Source organism: Pseudopodoces humilis, chromosome 20 (assembly GCF_049639895.1).
Source record: "Pseudopodoces humilis isolate 2021_Gansu_Grassland_sample_001 chromosome 20, ASM4963989v1, whole genome shotgun sequence".
NCBI lineage: Eukaryota > Metazoa > Chordata > Aves > Passeriformes > Paridae > Pseudopodoces > Pseudopodoces humilis.
The window spans coordinates 4,350,044-4,368,948 of record NC_142219.1 but is presented as its reverse complement, the minus strand read 5'-3'; the positions used below and the strand labels follow the sequence as shown (position 1 = coordinate 4,368,948).

The window sequence follows — 18,905 nt, the reverse complement described above, 5'->3', positions numbered from 1 at the left end:
CAGTCTTTACATTTCCAGCTTCATTTTCCTTTGGAAAAGGCCTCTCTGAAATAGGTTCTGGAGCACTTTAAGGTAGCAGAGGGAGTGCAGGGTGTTGCCAGGACAGCACCCACCCAGGCAGATGTTTGTGCCAGGACTCAGCATGTCCATTCATGCATCCTAACAAGGGCTATAAATACTCTGGGTCCTTCCTGGCTCTCACCACGTGCCCGAGCCTGGCAGGAGGGTGTGTGAGGACGAGCCCTCACAGCTGGGCTCACCAGCACAGCCCCCAGTGCTCCCCATCACACCCAGCCCTGGGCACGTTTTTTTAGCCAAGAGACCTCGGAGGAGCTCCTATAATCCAACCCCAGCTGATGGTGAACATCTCCTGAGGAGCTTTTGCTGGCAAGACATTGGAATGGTTTCTCGTGCTGCACAGGACAGAGCTGTGGCCTCTCTGGAGCTGCTCCACCAGCTGCTGTCTCCTGCACTGCATGGAGATGGCAACTGATGGAAATTTCCATGCACTTCAAAGCACAACCTCAGGATAGCTGCTTTTGTGAGAAACTATCCCGAGTTAAAAATTAATGAAATTCACTTTTAGGATCATTTACTCTCCTCCATCCGAATGGCAGGATTTTTGCCAGCCTCTCCGCACCGAAACACAGAGCATTCCTGCTTTGGCACCTTGGGAATGTGGCCTCTGGTGGTTAGGTTGCCAATTAATATCAGGTAATTAACAAATTTGCAAGTGCTGGTTGAATCCCACCCTGGCATTTCGCAAACTCTGCGTCTTTGGGGAGTGCTTCATCGGCTTTTGAAGTTCGGAGCTGTGAGCTCCCTGCAAACCTCAGCCTGCACTGGAAACTGGGGCTGGGCCATTAGAGCAAACATGCCTCAAGAAGCAAACATATTAAGGATTAATTAAATACCAGGATTTATTTAATTAAGCCTCTTCTCATAAGTAGGTAGAGGTAGAAATCTGGAGAGAGCATCCAGCCTTCCTTGCATTCCCATTTTTAGAAATGCAGTTAAATTCTGTGCTGCTTAAAACACAACACTGGGGTGATGTGGACCCCTCCTGCCTCCAACAGGAGTGCAGGTGGAGAAAGGAGGTTGGGGACACCTCTTCCCTCTTCCCACACATGGCATCCCCCCCCTGGAACAGCTGGAAGATGCACAAGCACCCAAGGATCTTGTGGAGTCCAGAGGGGTGACAAGTTTCAGCCCTGAGCAGGGACAGGGACCACAGGCAGCTTGTCCTCCTCACATTTTTGATGAAAAACTTGTCCCTCCTGTGCCCTGCAAGAAAGGCACTGCAGCCCATCCTATCACTGCCAGTTTAAAGGTCTGGAGACTGATCCAGGAAATACTGAGGCGAGGGAATGAGATCAAGTCCAAGGTCGTTTTGGGCACCGTTGCAGAATGCACTCCCTGACCTCCTGCACAGCTCACCTGGCAGCACAGGATCACACACAGGTATAAACCATCACCACCAGCCCCCAGCTCTGGGCTGGCACCTCTGCCACCTCCCCATCTGCTCTGTCTGGGGCAGCAGCACCAAGGACCTGGCCCAGTGCTTTTCCTCCTCTTCAGTTGCTCTGTTTCGCCATCATTTTAAATTCTCCACATTATAGGGGGGTACAGCAAGAGGAAGGACACGGGTGACAGTGCCAGCAGAGCCAAGGAGGTGTCACTGCCACACATCTGCCCCAAGGGACAGGGTCAGCAAAGCTGGACTGAGCTGGCCAAGGGATGGGAATAGGGGAAAGCGAGGACCATGAGGGCAAGTGGGGTGCAAAAAGAAGCCCAGGTGACAGCAGGGCCCCCAGCACAGGGGACACTCGCCACGAGCAAAGGGGGCTCTGGAATCTGGGAGAAGTGTGGAAATACAGAGCATTTTGGGCACTCCCTGCTCAGGGTATCCCCGTTCACTGCCTCCCCGGGGACCGCGCAGCCGGAAAGAACCACCAGGATCTGATTGATTTGAAAATACATTAACCATAGAGAATAGAGCTTTAATTTTTCTTTCTCAACAACAATAAGGAACAGTTTACATTTAAAAAAAAACAACAAAAGCATGAATAAAATAATATAAAACAGATTATTATACCACAGTGTGGAATTCAGATAATCTAAGAACATTAGCAGCACTTCTACAAATAGATTAAAAGCTGTAAGTGCTCATTAAGCTCAGATCGAGCAACTCCCAGAGACCAAAATGGCATCCAACAGAGAAAAGCAGCAATTCTGTGTAGGGCAACAGAAAAGTATAATGCCAGGACACCAGATACATTCAAATCCCTGTGCTGAGGGGTAATTCCCTGTCCCACAGAGCCCCCACGATGGCTGTCACACCCTGTCACCCTGCCTGGCTCTCCAGAACACTCTGTGAACAAGGGAAGTGACAATCATGGGTCTGAGGTTACATCCACGTTGCATTTTCAAAGCTTTTCATTAATTCTGTTTGGGGAAACAATTTCTTCCCTGGCTTCTGGGAATTACTTTCCAGAGAGAATGAATTTCTGAGAATTTAAGTCAATCCTACATAGTCATAACAATGACATTTTTAGTTTCTCAGTATCCAGGATATGGATTTTCAATTTTTTATCATCCTTAGCAGCAAAGCCATACTCATTCCTAAAACTTCCACGTATTTAAGATCTTGTGCATAGTTTAATCTTTAGCATTAATTAGTTAAAAAAAAAAAAAAAAGTTAAAAAAAAGGATAAATGGTGCTTTCCCCCCCCCCCCATCAAAGCAGTGCTGCAAAGTGTTCTTGCTCCTGGTCATGTCCCACTGCCGATGGCTCAGGAGCCACCGTGGAGAGGGGACTGCCCCCTGCAGCACCATCCATGGGCTCTGCTCAGCCTCCATGTGCAAAACCCACCTATAAAAGGAAGCTATTAAACTACTGAACAGGAATTTAAGGTGGAATATGCTTATCACCAATCTAAAATTAGATCAGAAATTAGATTAGACACACTATAAGACTTCCACGGCTATTTCAATCGCGTACGTTCTCCGGGAAGTTCAGGGTTCGGGCAGAGTTGGGAAGGAATCCACACACTGAGCTGTGTGAACGTGTGGCTACGGCACCAAATGGCCTCAGCCATGGCCCACGTGGCCACCAGAGGACAGAAATGTGACTTCACTGAGGACCACAATTGTTCAGATGCCTTAATCAGTGAAATATTGCTTATTCAGGGCAATGAGGATGCTGACCTTGAGTGGAAAAGCAGGAACAGTCAGTGGCATTTGATCTACTTTCAGAGTGTCTGAAAAAGCTTTTATAGGAATTTCTGGCACAGGTTCTGGTGAGTTCCAACCTTTCCATAGTGCTAGGAAGGGCTGGAATTCCATCTTTACATTGTGCTCTATCAATTTGTGCTCACACGATAGTAAAATGCTGAAGACAAGCCCAGAACTGCTCAGTACTCAGAGAAATTCCCAAATGGAATGAGAAATAAGAAGTTTTGATGACATGACCATCATTTTGGTCCTGCTAATCAAAGGCTGAGAGGCTCCCACTGCATCTCTAGAGAAAAGTGATTTAGATATTGTAAGAAATTTCAAATGCAAACTTCGGGGATGAGAATCCCAAAAACTGGTTCTGTCCCTGGTCAGATTGGCTCCAGTGGCTCCCAGTGCAGGGGACCAACCTCAGGATAGTCCAGGAAAGAGAGGGAAAATAGTCACACAAATTAAGTAATAAATAAATAAACAACAAAGAATAAGAAGAATTTTGTCCCACAAACTGCTCTTGGCCACAAGGCTTGTGTGTCTCCAGGGATTTTGGGACCCAAACCCACCTCTTCAATAGCTCCATCTCTCAGCCTTTTTTTCACCTGCCAGGGACAAGGGTCCATTTGTCACTCCCTCAGGTGAGCACAGGGCCAGGACACAAACACTCAGTGGATTTACACACACTGAGATTATCTGAGCTCAGGAGCTGGAGTGTGAGACAAACCCCAAACCCCAGAGCAATGTGGTGCTCAGCGAGGGTGTGATGGGAGCTGAACTCAGCCCATGGAGCCCATCCTTCCTCAGGCTCTGGAGTGACTGGAGCAGAGAACGTGAGCTGGCAGCTCGTGCAACCCTCGCTGCACCCAAGGGAGAATGCAGCAGTCTCCTCAAAGCTGCAGTCATGGAATGGTTGGGGGTGGAAGGAAACTTAGAAATCACCTAGTTCCACCCCCTGCCATGGCAGGGACACCTCCCACCATCCCAGGTTGATCCAAGCCCCATCCAACCTGGCCTGGGACACTTCCAGGGATGGGGCAGCCACAGCTCTCTGGACAACCAGCACCAGTGCCTTATAGTGAAGAATTTCTTCCTAAAATCCAATCTAACCCTGCCATCTGACAGATTAAGGCACAGAGCTCCAGTCCCTGTTCCCACAGAGCCAACAACAGGCTAAAATAGCCCTGGGCTGGCAGTGCCATTGTGGTGGGGGCGTGGGTTCAGCTGCACAGAGCTGCTGGGATGAGACATTCCTCTTCCCCAAGGGGCCAGACAAGATTACTGTATATGGACAAGCCTGGTGACGAGGCCATCCTCGGCTGCACAGCTGGGAGAGAGCCCCGCTGCCTTCCAGGGCCACGATTGCCCCTGTCAGAATTCCAGAACAAGGCTTTATCTCGTGGGGATCCAGCAGGGGGGCAGAGCCAGGCACGAGAGGATGAGACCAGAGAAGACCCACAAACAGCTGCACAGCAAAACCTTTGCTTTTCAGCTTCTTAGCAGCTTTTAACCATCAAGGAGAGCCCCAGGCTCCTGGTGGGGTCCCACTCTGGGTTCCCACAAGCACAAGAACTTGCCCAGCAACACAGCTGAAACAAAGTTTTTTATATTATTTTTCCCTATTTTTTTTTCCCCTCTTGTCCAGTCTTAAAATCAGAACCAAGATGAAGCCAAACTGAGGTTGTGATGGTGGCTCTGCTCTGAGCTTCCTGTTGCCCCACCAGAACAGCCCTCCCAGCACTGGGACAGTGACAGACTGGCACATCATGGAATAGGTGCTATAGAAACCACACAGTTCTCAGAAGCAAAAAATTTCTCACCCCCCCCGCCCCCCCTCAAAAAATAACCCACTTAGTTCACATATTTTCTCTCTATACTGTATATATATATTATATATAGACACGATTCTCTGGTAAACATTTACAAGATATCATAAATAACATTGAAAATTTCTATCTCCATTTGCACAACAGCACGCACTCACACGCCGGCACACAAGGACACACAGTCAGGTACAATCAATAAATAAATACTTTTTTTCCCCCCAGAAATTATTCAAAAAACACTGCTATTGAGTGGCCCAGAGACACTCTCAGTTAATACAGACAGCAAATATTGTGCAGAATTTCTTGGCTGTTTTTGTCTAAAAACCAAGGAAAGCTTGAAAGGTTTAGTGTCAGCAACGTTGCTTGGTCAGGTGGCGTTTCCTGTGGGTCCCTGTCCCTCAGGAAGGGGAGAACAGAGCACATCCCTTTCCCTCCAGACAGGTGACAGATCTGTCCTAGAACCCTGAGGGAACAGGAACAGCCTGGGAGGGAGAGAGGATTCGAGCTTTTCACTCTGCTTGGTGGAAGGACAAAAGATTCTCACAGGAACTGGCAGATCTCAAGCTCTTTGTTTCCTGTGCAGCCCAGCACCCTTTGGGTTTTTACTGCTTCAGGGAATTTCCCAGATTGTTGTACACATCTTGTTGGGATTATGAGGGTTGGCCATTGCTCTCCCCCTGCCCCAGCCCCTTCCCCAAAGCGTTCAGGATGTGCCACTGCCTTTTCCAGCTGCGACCTCCATGTCCCAGAACACAGAAATTGCTGATTTGCTCAGAAACAGCAAACCGCTCTATCATGCTCCTCAGACCTTCCCTGAAGCAGCATTTTTCCCTGGTGCAGATTGACAACTGCCTTTTTTTTTCTGCCAGCAACATCTGACACATGCCACGAGCCAACACAAACCAGCACAGACAGATATTCCATGGCAGGAGGAGGAATGACCCCTTTCCCTCCCATGGGAGCACTCCAGCAGCAAGGCAGGAGCAGGGCCAGAGGAGAGCACACACACAGCACACATTGCACCAGGGGGGAACACAAATGTTTGCAGCAAAACTTGAGAGAAAGTACCCTCAGAGAGAGCTCCAGCCCTCCCTGGCTGGGCTGGACCCTCCACCCACCCCCTCTCCTTTTCCTGTATTGTTTTTACCTGAGTTGAAAAATGACTCTGAAGCCTCTGCAGGGCAGCCTGTGTGGGACACAGCAGCTGGAGAGGCACTTCATGCAGTGGGCTCCAGGCTGTGCAGGAAAAGTGGCCACACAAGTGCATCTTCCCAAAGCAAAGACCACTCAGGGACCTTGGGCTATTTTCCTCTCACAGGCCTGTGGGAGAAGCCCACCAAGACCTAACTGGAGATGCTCAGTGTGTTTAGGGGACTCAACAGCCAGCCCTGAAGCTGTCAGAGGGAAAGTCAGGATAATCAGGAGCTCTGACTTGCCTTCTGAGGAGCCCTTCCCTCACAAGAGCTCAGGGGAACAACAAGGAGACCAGACTCCAACCACAGGCAGCTAAAGTAAGGCAGGTAAGAAAACCTCCAGCCTGGAATTCCCAGAGGAGGTCAGGACCAGATTTCTCAGTGTTCAGAGAACATTACGGAGGCTGGATTTTGAAAAATAACCCCAATGCTGAATTTGGAGCTGCTCTGAAAATCCATCCAGACACGAAGCTCTTGTGTGCTCGGATATTGTAGGAACAATGTAAAATCCCAGGGGCAAAACAGAGCCCTAAAAAAAGAAAATACTGAAGGGGAAGCAATGCGTAGAGGGACGAGATCAAAAGAGGAATTTCTGTGATCAAAGTCCCCCCCATTACTGGCAGAACCTCACTGTGTTGGTGAGAGGCTGAGAACTGGCAGCATCCCTGTGCTGCCTGAGCTCACAGGGCTGGCTGGCTGGCTGCCTTCCCACACCACAGGGAAGGGCTGCCCAAGGAAGCAGCTTTCCAAGGAATCAGCTTTCCCTCTGTGCCACCAAGCTCTGCTCCCCCAGCCCCCGAGCTCCGCCCTGGGATGTGGCAACGCCGGGGCAGTTTTGGTGGCCACGGCAGCTGCTGCCTCTCCAAGGGCAGGAAGCCACTGCCTGGTCCTGCTCCCAGCACAGGAACACACCTGGAGGGATCTTTGGTTGAGTCACTGCAGAAGGTTTGAGCCGGGGCCTGTGCTGAGCCCAGCTCACATAGCAGCACGTGTCCCACCACCTGAGTCCCACAGGTGTGGCACCTGGAGAAACAGGAGAAGGGAGCCAGCATCGGAGGGGAGTCCCGGCTCTTTGGGTGCCTCGTCCGCCCCAGGTCCTTCATTTGTTCTCGATCAGAGTCTGCACTTTATAGACCAGGTCCCGAGCCAGCTTCAGGATCTGTTTGGTGTTGTGGCGTTCTGCCATTTCTGCAACACAGACAGAGGGACCAGAGCGGTCAGACCTGAGCAGCCCCCACCCCACAGCTCTGCTGGGGACATTCCCAACCTCCCCTCACAGGGACACCTGGCTCCGGAGAGCCATCCTTAACCAGCCCCTCGGGATGGGGAAAGCAGCAGGAAGCACTGCCCAAACCTCAGCTCCCTTCAACACACCCAGGCTGGCCACTGCTGAGGAGAGCAGGTGGATTCCAGCCCCACCCATCCCTCAGGGCCCTGGATGTCAAACATTTCCAGCACTGCCCAGATGGGACTGTCCACAAGCCAGCCACGTGCTGCCTAAACCTGAGCAGCTGCCCCAAACCCAGCCCAACAGAGCACCAGCTGTACCATTGAAAAACTTGATGATGTCTGTAAAATCCATGTTGTTCTCCAGGATGATGTCCCGGTACATCTCCACCAGGGCCAGGGCTATGAAGAGCACGTAGTGAGCAGAGGAGACGTGAGCAGCAGCCCAGATGGTCTCCCAGACGGCGAAGACGTCGTCATACACCAGCTCTGTGAGCAGAGAACAGCAGTTACCACTCCACTCACCCCACCCTGGCTCACAGAGCTCTCAGCAGCGCTGGGGAGACACCCTGGGTGCTTCCTTCCCACAGGAACCTGCTCCAGCTGGGAGCAGTAAGTCAGACATCTGTAGGGAGAAATGTTCTGCCCGGCAGCAGGTGACACAGGCCCCAGGACACACTTGTGGAGAGGCTCAGCAGCAGCTCTGGAACAACAGGTTCTGTATCTAGACAGAACAATCAGCCAGACATAAACCAGGGAAAAGTGGAAAGGAATTAAAAATAAGTTTAAACCTGCTGAGAAGCCTGAAAGCAGACCCTGCCTCACCCTTGGGTGGTCTCAGCACACACCTCTCTTGAAGTCCAGGAGAAACCATCGGTAGCAGAAGTAGAAATGAGTATAATCTCCATTCTGGTGCATCAGCTCGAAGAGCTCAGAGTCCAGAATCTGTCAAGAAAAGCCAAAGGAAACTCAGGAATGCACACACACAGCACCAGCTCCCACCAGCTTCTCTCTCCCTTTCCTGGCAGTCCTTAAAGCCCCTGCTGTCCTTCCTGCTCCCCAGCACTAAACCCCAGCTCCTCCAGGACCAGCTTTCCCTCCTGGGTGAGAGGAGCTGTCATCCCTGTGCCAGGAATTCTCACCTGGATCAGCGACCTCATGTTGGCAAAGTGGGTGTCCATGGCTCCTCCGTGGGGGAAGTTCTGGTTCATCCTCTTCATCAGCTCCGTGAAGCAGCTGAAAGCCAGAGCCTCTGTGCAGGGAGGAGAGACATCACTACTGCTGCTCCTGCAGAAAGCTCACCCTGGCCCCAGGGTGGGCTCCTGGGAGCCAGGCAGCATCAGGGACAAATGGGATCCTGCTCCACACCTCCAGGCACTGCACTGCTAAGGGCACCTGGCACATCCCCCCCAGATCCCCACACAGGGACAGGGAAAGCAGAGCAGAGCCACCCACTCACCATCATCCAGGATGACCAGGAGAGGGGCCAGCAGGTCACACATCCCCTGCACATAGCCAATCTCAATGTGCTGCCAGATGTAGCTGTGTGAGAGAGCAGGAGAGGTGACCTGGGACCTGAGTGCCATCATCTGCCACCCCCCTTTGCCCATGCCCTGTCTCCCTTCCCAGGATGCTGGAGTAAATCACACCTGTTCATTCTGTTATCCCTGTGCTGCAAATGATTAAATTCTTGTGGTGCCCCCCATGTAAGGCATGCATGGCACAGTCCTGGATCAACACCCTGCCACAGCCACATCCAGGGTCAATCCAGGGCTGTGCCATGGCCATTGCAGGGAAAAATCAGTGCAGGGAAAAGCAAAATGGGGAAGCACAACACAGTGGGGTCATTGGTTAAAGGGCAGAGACTGATAAAATTTGTTCATCACTCAATCTCATCCTTCTCCCTCCATTCATCCCCTTGGTTCTCTGCAGACTCTGCCTGCCTCGCCTTCCCATTCCCAGTGTCCCAGGAAGCACCCAGCCCTGCAGGGATATCTTCCCTTATTTGGTAGCAAGGCAAAATGTGTTCCGAGAGGACTCAGATCTGCTGCTGGCACAAGGGAAGGATCTTTTCCATCCTGCCCATTGGTTTTCCAAAATGTGCTGTGCTGAAGGTCTAATCTCAGCAGAGATCTCCAGCTCTAGCTGTCAGGTGAAGTGACAGCACTGATGGAAAAGCAGCTTCTCCTCATGTTTGCAGGATGAGTAATAATATTTTATCCTTTGCTCCCTGTGAAGCAGCAGCTGAGCTGGAGCTGGTCTGAGCCTGTGAGTGTCACTAGGCGAGCTCTGAGTCACAGGGACTCAGAAATGCACCCAGGTCTGTCTCTCTCCTGGGATTTTGGGTAGGCACAAACCATTCCGGTGCTTCAGGCACTTTCTCATTAGCACTACAGCTCTGTGGGCTGATCCTCATTAAAACATTTTTCAGGCATGCTCCAGGAAGCAGGTGGGCTGCACTGTGTTCCTGGGCAGCCCAGGGAGCCTCTGCCTTGGCCAAAACCCCAGGACACAGCAGTGATGGGGAAGGACAGCCAGACACCTCAGCCTGGGAACCGCCGCATACTCGGAGCTGTGGCCCCGGTGCTGGGATGACGAGGGGAGGAAGGCAAGGAGCAAAACTCATTAACCACAACACAGTTTGAGGCTCCAGCCTGCAGGTGAATCCCAGGAAGCCCCCCGCAGCCCCCACCTGCACATGACATTGCGGAGCTTCTCCAGGTTGGCAGGGGTGAAGTACCAGTAGTTGCGGTCACAGCGCTGCACATCCTTCTCGATGCGGTGCAGGTTCACCGTGTACATGTCCAGCAGCTCTGGCTGCCCAAAACAAGAGCAGAGTTGATTTGTTTTCCAGTAAAAAGCAGGGAGGGAGTTGCAAGGGCAGTAGAGCGACAGGGCAGAGTTTGGGTGGAAGGTGGGAGCCCCTCTATGCCCAGCCAGGCAAGTGCAGGTAAACCCTGCCCCTCCACTCAGCCCCAGTGAGGCACATCTGGAGTGTGGTGTTCAGTTCTGGGCTCCACAGCTCAAGAAAGACAAGCTGCTGCCAGCGAGGGTCCAGCAGCAGCCAGAGAGATTATTTGGGGTCTGAAGTATCTCTCTGATGAGGAGAGACTGCAGGAGCTGGGCCTGGTCAGTCTGGGCAAGACAAGACTGAGAGGAAATCTCATCAATCCATACAAACGTCTCAAATCATGTGCCAAAAGGAGAGTGACAAACTCTTTTCAGTGGTGCTGAGTGACAGGACAAGGAGCAATGGCCATAAACTGAAACACAAGTTCCACCTCAACCTGAGGAAAAACTTCTTCCCATTTAGGTTGGCAGAGCCCTGGAACAACTGCCCAGGGAGAGCACAGAATCTCCCTCTCTGGAGACATCCCAAACCCACCTGGACACATTCCTGTGTCACCTGCCCCAGGTGACGCTCCCTTGGCAGAGGAGTTGGGCTGGATGATCTCCAGAGGGCCCTTCCCACCCCAGCTCTTCTGGAGTTCTGTGGTCCTGTGAGGCAGCCAGGAAGGAACCCCCCCTGGCCAGGTCTGTACTTACAGAGTAGGTGACACCCGTGGAGGAGAGAGCAGCTGGTTCACTGCTGGTCAGGTCAGTCACAGTCAGAGAGTCCAGCTGTGGGTACAGACTCTCCATCTCTGGCTCCTCAGAGAGGTTGTCCTCACTCTCCACCAGGCTCTGCTTCTCAGCCTCGCTGTCTGCCCAGCTCTCCACCACAGCCAGGGCCACGCTGTCACTGTCACGCAGGAGCCCCGCCGAGCCCTCACCCATGGGGACAAAGTCCACACTTCCACCGGTGGGAAATTCACCTTCCAGGCTGTCTTGGCCTTCCAGCTTCTCCTGCTGGACACCATCCGTGTCCGGTGGGGCTGGCACATCGGACCCAGCAGCCTTGCCCTGGGAGCTGGATGAGGATTTGGTGGTTTCCAGAGCGCTGTCCTCGTTGCTGAAGCTGCGCTCCGAGAACCCCGATGTGATGGAGAAGTTTTGGGAGGAGGGGTGCCCAGAATCAGGAGAACACGTGCCATTGGGGACTGTCCCATTTGGGATCTTGCTTTGCTTGCCATCTTCCAGCTGAGAATCCACTTCAGTCTGTTCCACCTCATCCACGGATTCAAACACCTGCAAAGTGGGAAGACATCCCAGGCATCCAGTGAGTGTTGGGAACACAGGCACTACGTCCCCAAGAGCTGTGTACTCGTAGTGCCCATGTTCCCAGCAGTGCACAGAGGAAAATCCCCCTTTAGATTCTTCTCCCTGGATTTGAGTCAGTGCTTGGTCGTTTGCACAGCTCCACAAATCCCTGCTCCAAAGGACTTTGCTTGTCATTATATTATTATAATATTATATTATATATTATATTATTATTATATTATACTGGGCATAAATTTCAACAGGTGTTAAACACCTGGGCATGAACAGAGGGAGCAGCCATGGGCCTTCAGGTGTGAGGCCACAGGGCAGAGCTGGCAGGTGAACACTGAACACCATGAGCAGAGCACTGTTCTGACATCAGCAGCTCCAAAGCAGGCTGGGGACTCATTCACCTCTCCCAACCCTGGTTCTGTTTGCCAGAAATCATTGTGGCTGTGGTGAGGGGTCAGCCCAAGCCAAGGGCACAAGGAATGGAGGGACAAAGGGCTCACCTGCGTGCTGGAGCTGGAATCACTCTGCAGCCGGGCGTGATTCTGCCGGCCGGAGCTGCAGCTCTGCGAGGACTGCAGAGGACAGGGAAAAGAGAAAGAAAAGAAAATATAAAGGGTCAGGGTGAGGGAACTCAAGCAGAGGTGGTGCTTCTGCAGGTGAAAAAGCAGCAGAAAATACATCCAGTAAATATCTGACCCTTGGGGAATGTTCCTGTCACATCAATGCTGCTGCAGCACCCAGCCCTGCCTCAGCCCCAACACTGCTGGGAAGGTGACAGAGCCAAAGCCCCAGGTCACTGCACTTGTTCAAGTGCTGTGTGCTGGGTCTGAAGGAGCTGCTTTCCTCTGGCCTGCACGGAGATCACGTTGCCTCCCTGGAGTGCAAATTTCTACAAATCTCTGTCCTAATTTGGCAGCAATGCAGCTCAGCCCAGCTCAGTTTACATAAACGATGAAGTCAGGCTATAAAACAGTCCCTCTAAGCATATTCATGCTTTTTTCCTTTTCTTCAAGGACAAATATTGATGTTTTAAGCCAGACTCAGTGGAAGCAGCTCCTCTCAAAGTCACGAGCACCCTGTTCTGGCTTCCAGCTGAAGCACAGAGGGAAGGGCTGGGCTCTGCAGGCACCAGCTCCTTGCTCAGCTCCGTGGGGTCCCTCTGAGCAGCCAGTCCTCAGTGAGAGCAAGTCCTCCCCATTAGCTGAGCAGAGGTGCAGAGCATGGCCATGACACCACACACAAACAATAGGATTATAAGAAAATACAGCACATTCAGAACAGCAGCTGTCCCCACCCTTGTATTGTGGGTGTTTGCTGGGCAGGACTCTGGTGGGGAGAGGAAGGGCGACAGTTTTCCTCCATTTCCATGGGAGCACTTAAAACAGGAAATTTCAGGTCGAGATGGGAAAGGGGGGAAACTTTGCATGTGTTCACTATGCCAGCTCCCTTCCCAGTGCCTGTTCCCAGAACACATGGATACAAAGGAAGAGCCACAATGGAGGTGCTGAGGGGTTGGGAATGATTCCCCCGGCTTCAGCCTACAGAGCAGCGCCTCTGCTCACCCTGAGAGCTGCATCATCCTGTCCCTGGCTCAGACCTGCTTTCCCTGCATGTCTCCCTCTCTGGGCACACAAGTAGCCTGCAGCATTGGGGCTGAGCTCATCTCTTTCCCAAAGTACCCACACAAACTTCCCAGAGGGAAGCAGATCAAGTCTCCAGCGCTCACCTCCCCTCACCTCTGGGCCAGCAGCCTGAGGTCAGGGAATGCTCTGCCATGCTGGGCTCTTCTCCTCCAAGGACAAAATACTCATGGAAACACTCCCTGGACTCCGTTCCCAGGACTGCCTTTACTTTCACAGGCTTTTCCCTCCACACAGGTTTGGGCTGTGGATCTCATTCCTCACTGCATTGCTAAAAGCCAGTCCCAAGGGGCTGGGTGTCCCCACGGATGACACTGAGGGCGTGCTGAGGCTTCTTCCATGCAGGAGCCGGGAAGCCCAGTGCCCTGCTTCACAGCCCCTTAGTGCCAGGAACATGCTCTTCCTCCTCACCCCTTCCTCAAACCCTCTTCCACTAACCTGGAGCTAACCCTGATGTGCCCCAGGAGTGCATCAGGTAATGAGGATCTCACTCCCACAGAATACAGTGAGGAACAAGACACACAGGTGGGGACGGGGGTCAGGGGAGGAGGGTGGGCAGGACCCCACACGGACTCTGGGTGGGCACTGCCCAAGCCCCCCACGCCCTCACCTCATTGCTGATGGTCGAGTCCCTGTGCATCATCCTCTGGATGTGGGAGTCCAGGCTGGCCCCCGAGGAGCACTTGGCCAGGGCTGCGGCGTGGGACTCCTTCTCACGCTGCCGGACGATGGCCTCGCAGCCCAGCCACTCTGCCATCGTGTGCTCGTAGCACGCCCGGGTCTGCTCATCAGCCTGGGACATGGGGGGACAGGGGCTGGGAATGGCTGTCCCTGGAGAGCCCCAAACCAGCCCCTCCTGTGCCCCACACAGCGGGGTGCACCCTTGTGTGAACTGCAGCTCATGGGACGCAGCCACCCTTACCCTGCACAGCGCCTGATCCGCAAAACGTGGCCGAAATTTGGATGGAAAAATGCCCATCCATCTCCTCCCCGCCCTCCCAAGGTGCACAAGGCACTGAATATGAGGAGCTGCACAGGCCAGTGACAAGCTTGGCCCTATCAATTTCTGATCCAAGTGTTTGTCCCACTCCTGCCCCCAGCCCAGTCCAGAGTGGACACGAGGCCCAGTGGGCTCACAGCTAACAGACCCTTCCACTGGGCAGGACCGGGGCACACAAAGCTGGCAGCACACCCTCACCAACCTCCTTCCTCTCTGCCTCCGTCATCCCAAACTGGTAATGGCCCAGCAGGAAGGGCCACACCGCCTTCCTGATCTCGTGCTGGATCCCGCCGTAGTAGATCAGCCGCAGCAGCTCCTGGTCCTCGTAACTCTGTGGGAAGAGCCTGGGTCAGGGACAGACACAGCCAGCACATGGGGTGTATGGCTGTCCCCCACTTCAGCACCCAGAGCTCTCCCAGACCCCAACCAACCCCAGCCTCACTGCCTGTGATCCCTCAGAACACTGCATGGGTTTAAGTAGAGCCACAGGCTGCTGTGGGTGGATATTTTGACTCTCCACACCAAAGAGCGGCCCACCAAAGTCACCGAGGGCCACTGCTGTGCCTCTGACCTGGCAGGACCCCAGTCAGGACAGCAGTGACAGACACTGCTGCAGGCAGGCTCTGAGCAGAAGCACTTTAAGAAGAGCAGCATTCACTCCTCAGCCCTCACGTACTGAGGAGGAGGATTAGGATTAGCCTCGGGCTCTGTGCAGCCTGGGTGACTTCCCCCCTTGAGGAACTTCTTGATGTGTTTCACCACCTCCCCATGCTGCACCCACTTCAGTGACACTGCCCTGGGTGTGGCCCTACCGAGCTGTCCTGCAGGTATCTGTGCCAGATGTCCACGGTGAGCCCGGCGCTGGCGCTGCAGGGCACGTCGGGGGACACGATGTTGTGGTTCACCAGCGCTGACAGGTGGGTTCTCACCGTGGACAGGTGTCTGCAGTAGGCCAACCCTGCAGCAGGAACACCACACCTTCAGCTGTGGAACTCCAGGAAACACGAGGATTGCCACAAAAGGGTGTTTTTATTTTTACACCAAGAGTTATTTGGTTTTATACCTCTTTACTTCAGTGCAGACTTTCTTAGCCTAACATTTTTTGCTATACCTTAAACTTCTTATTACCTTTTTAACTACTTCTATATCTCAGCTTTAAAACCTTAAAACTTTCTACTGCTTAGCTTAATGTCTTTCTATTTAAACTACACACTTACACAAAGTTTCTAAATCCTGGATTTAAAGGCAGAAGCCTTTTCCAAGGCCTCAGGTTGAACCCTGTGTTCATTTCTATGTTTAAGCTTGCATGCACAAGATTTTGAGAACTTTCTGTGCTTGGAATTCCTACAGAGGATGAAGAGCAGAAGAAAGGGCCCTGGGGGAGACCCTCTGCAGCCACACTCTGCCCTTGGAGCAGGGAATCCACCAGGACAGGTCCCTCATCTTGGTACCCCCAGTGCTGCTGCTGGGGCTCGAGGCTGAGAGTCACACTCCAGCTCTTTGCTCCCCACCCTCAGCACGTGCAGCAGGCTGGTCCCAGCTCCCCCAGCCACTGCCAGCTGACCCCAGCACCACTCCCAGCCCAGAGCCCAGGACCTCATCCCTCATCCAGTCTCATCCCAAGGCAGCAGGGGGGTGACAAGTACTCACAGCCATAGAAGGCCCGGGACAGGATCTGGTACTTCATGTTGTCACACAGTAGCTTCAGTGGAGCTCTGCCAACAGAAACACACAGGATGTGAGGGGAGAAAATGCCCCTGTGCGTGCCCTCAGCCTGGCTGTGATCCCACTGATCCTGCAGAGATCCACCAGGGATGCTGCCCGGGTTCAGAGCAGCCATTCCTGCTGCCAGGCTCTGGAGCAGCTGAGATGTCCCAGATGCAGGGACAAGCCTCACCTCAGCCCCATCCCACCGACCCTGCCGTGGTTCCTGGGCACTGAGCCCTGGCTCTGCTGTGCCCGTGGCTCCTCGTACCTCTCGTGGCTGCAGCCATTGGCGGGGCCCCCGTCGGAGGAGCCGCTCTGGGAGCAGGAGGAGCAGGAGGATTTGCGGGTGCTGGGCTGCCACATGGGGGGCAGGACAGCCCCTGGAGCGTCCATCAGGTCCTGGGGCACTGCAGGAGGGCAGAGAGGAGCATCAGCTACAGCCTGGCACTGCCCTGGAGTCAGGGAGATACAGGGGCCCAACAGAGAGAGAGCTTTCATCCCGCTCTTGCCAAGGAGGCTCCAGCTACCAAGCAGGGCCCACCACAGGGAATCACAGCACTGGTGAGCTCAGGAGAAAGGAAAGGGAACAAAGAGCACTGATGGGAGAGAACCATCACTAATTAACCAGCTAATGCAGAAAGCTGATCTTAAACTGCTTCGTGCTGACCAAGGCAGAAACCCAACACCCCAGGCAGAGGCTCCAGAGAAGGGGCTGCAGAGAGAAAACAGGATTGAAATCAGCTGCTGTCCCAGGCAGAGGGTATTACTGGAAGGGAAAAAGGCCCATCCCTCAAAGGACCTCATCCAAAGATCAGGGAAAGAAGGGAGCATCCAAATCACAAGATAGGAGATGAAGACTTGGATGAAGAGGTTGAGAGGGACAGCAGGAGCTCTTTATGTTGTCACTTGTTAATCCCTGCTTAAACTCAAAGTGCTGCTGCAAAGGCCTTGGGTCCTGCTCCACACATGGCCCAGACCATGAGGAATAATGCTTTTTACTCCTCCTTGGAAATTAAATTGTGGTAGAAATTTCATCTTCTGGCTGGGCAAAAGTGTCCTTGCTCTCCCTTGGTCTCACTGGCTCTCCCAGCTTGTAATAAGGAATAGATTACATTGGCAGGAAAAATATTGAATTATTCCCACAAAAGTCCCTTCCCCTCGCATTGAGCTGATGGGGTGGTGACAGGGACAGCTCTGCAGGACCTCTCAAGTGACAACACAGGCGAGCTGAGCACCAGACCCAACCAACAGCTCATTACACTGAGGCCTAGAGGTGCCCAGCGCAGCACGGAGAGCTCGGGATGTGCCAGGGAGACTCAGACACCATTTAGGGATCACCACCATCTTGCTTCCAGCTGGAATCTTCATGATCTTCCCTCTCCCAGCAGTCACAGGCGCAAGGAATGGGTGAAAAGCACCATTAATGGCAACTAGAGACACAGAGGACAAAGGCACCAATGAAAGGGGAGAAAGGAAGAATCTGTGGAGAAGAGAGAATGATGCAGTTCCACCTCTGGCTGGGGAGGTGCACAGGAACAGCACAGGCTGTGATGACGCCAGCTGAGTAGATGGCAGCAATTCATTTCCCAGAAAATGTGGCCCCCAGCATGGAATTTTAAGGGGTAGATCAAAAGGCAGCCACAGAAAGGCACATCTCTATCTGCTGTTTTAGCTTCAATCAGGTTTTTATCTGACTCACTGAATCGTGTTAGTCAGCTGAAGGCAGGGAGAACCAAGTATAATCTCAACTGACGTTATGGAGGAGTCACAGCGGATGTAATTTCTCCCTCATAGCCTCCAAAATGCAGGAAAAAGGTTTCCATCAGATTTCAGAGCATTTTTAAAAAGCACTCCACAAGTCTTCCATCTAAAGCTCACGCTTTCCCCCTCATAAAGTCACCTATGATGTCCCCAGAGGTCAGAAAACAGTTCTTGGCATTTCACAGAAGAGTGAGGACAAATGTCCAGACATTTCAGCCAGGTTCAGATCATTCTCCACCAGACATGAAGAGGCATTTCTGGTTTGGAGAATCCAGCAGCATCCCCTCCCTCGAGTTAGGGACTGAAGACAGGTGGGTGCAGCCCGGCAGCACCCAGAGCAGGGTGCTGTGACCTCCCCTTTGAGCTGCAGGAGCCACACTGAAGGAACATCACTGGATTTAGTGCAGCCTGGGGGCAGCAAGAGAAGAATCAGCCCTGGGGGCATCTGATGGCAGAAGGTGGCCCCCAAGTGACCAAAGTGAACCTTTTTACTGAAATTATGTGTAAGAGGGGCTTTTTCTGACCATTAATGCTGTTGTGCAGCTGCAGATACAAAGGACTCAGTAGCAAGTGGAGGGAAAAAAAAAACAAACGTAGAATCATGGAATGATTTGGGTTGGAAGGGAATTTAGAGATCATTTAGTTCCAGCCCCTGCCATGGGCAGGGACAACTTTCACTATCCCAGGTTGCTCCAAGCCCCATCCAGCCTGGCCTTGGACCCTTCCAGGGATGGGGCAGCCACAGCTTCTCTGTGCCAGGGCTTCCCAATCCTTAAATGATGCCATTTAAGATCAGGAAGCACTGGCACAACCAGAGCCCTTACCCTGGAACCACCTCCTGGTTTGCCCCATGCCCATCAGCGCCTACAAACCCCCCCAAAGCCTGCCCTGCACTCACCAAACTCTGCCTGTGTCCCGGGGTAGATGATCCTGAAGACATAATCCGTGGCTTCGTCATCTTCCTTGTCGGACGCGGACTCGGAGGAGCCCTGGGGGCTGCGCTTCCTCAGTTTGGGAAACACCTTTCCCTGGGGGAGCAGAACGTGCCCTTCAGAGCCACCCAGGCCCCACCACTCCCTTCCTGAGCTCCTGCCCCACATGCTTTGCCATGTCTGCACATTCCCTGGGCCGGAGCAGCCCCTGGATCAAGTTTCCAGTGGCAGGTGAATCCATA

At 52.9% G+C, this 18,905-nt stretch overlaps 1 protein-coding gene across 1 annotated transcript in view; it reads right to left on the bottom strand.

The window, feature by feature from the left end:
* Positions 1 to 5,077: 5,077 nt before the first annotated feature.
* Positions 5,078 to 18,905, bottom strand: part of SGSM1 (small G protein signaling modulator 1) — a 32,515-nt gene continuing 18,687 nt past the window's right edge. Inside the window, exons 12-25 of the mRNA XM_005524322.2 lie at positions 18,630 to 18,759; positions 16,239 to 16,377; positions 15,914 to 15,978; positions 15,076 to 15,221; positions 14,466 to 14,594; positions 13,874 to 14,056; positions 12,124 to 12,195; positions 11,018 to 11,599; positions 10,164 to 10,288; positions 8,931 to 9,013; positions 8,614 to 8,723; positions 8,320 to 8,416; positions 7,793 to 7,960; positions 5,078 to 7,432 (exon numbers count right to left, since the gene is read on the bottom strand). Of these exons, the coding sequence (XP_005524379.2) occupies positions 7,344 to 7,432; positions 7,793 to 7,960; positions 8,320 to 8,416; positions 8,614 to 8,723; positions 8,931 to 9,013; positions 10,164 to 10,288; positions 11,018 to 11,599; positions 12,124 to 12,195; positions 13,874 to 14,056; positions 14,466 to 14,594; positions 15,076 to 15,221; positions 15,914 to 15,978; positions 16,239 to 16,377; positions 18,630 to 18,759 (2,118 nt within the window). The 3' untranslated portion in view covers positions 5,078 to 7,343. The remainder of the gene's footprint in view (positions 7,433 to 7,792; positions 7,961 to 8,319; positions 8,417 to 8,613; positions 8,724 to 8,930; positions 9,014 to 10,163; positions 10,289 to 11,017; positions 11,600 to 12,123; positions 12,196 to 13,873; positions 14,057 to 14,465; positions 14,595 to 15,075; positions 15,222 to 15,913; positions 15,979 to 16,238; positions 16,378 to 18,629; positions 18,760 to 18,905) is intronic.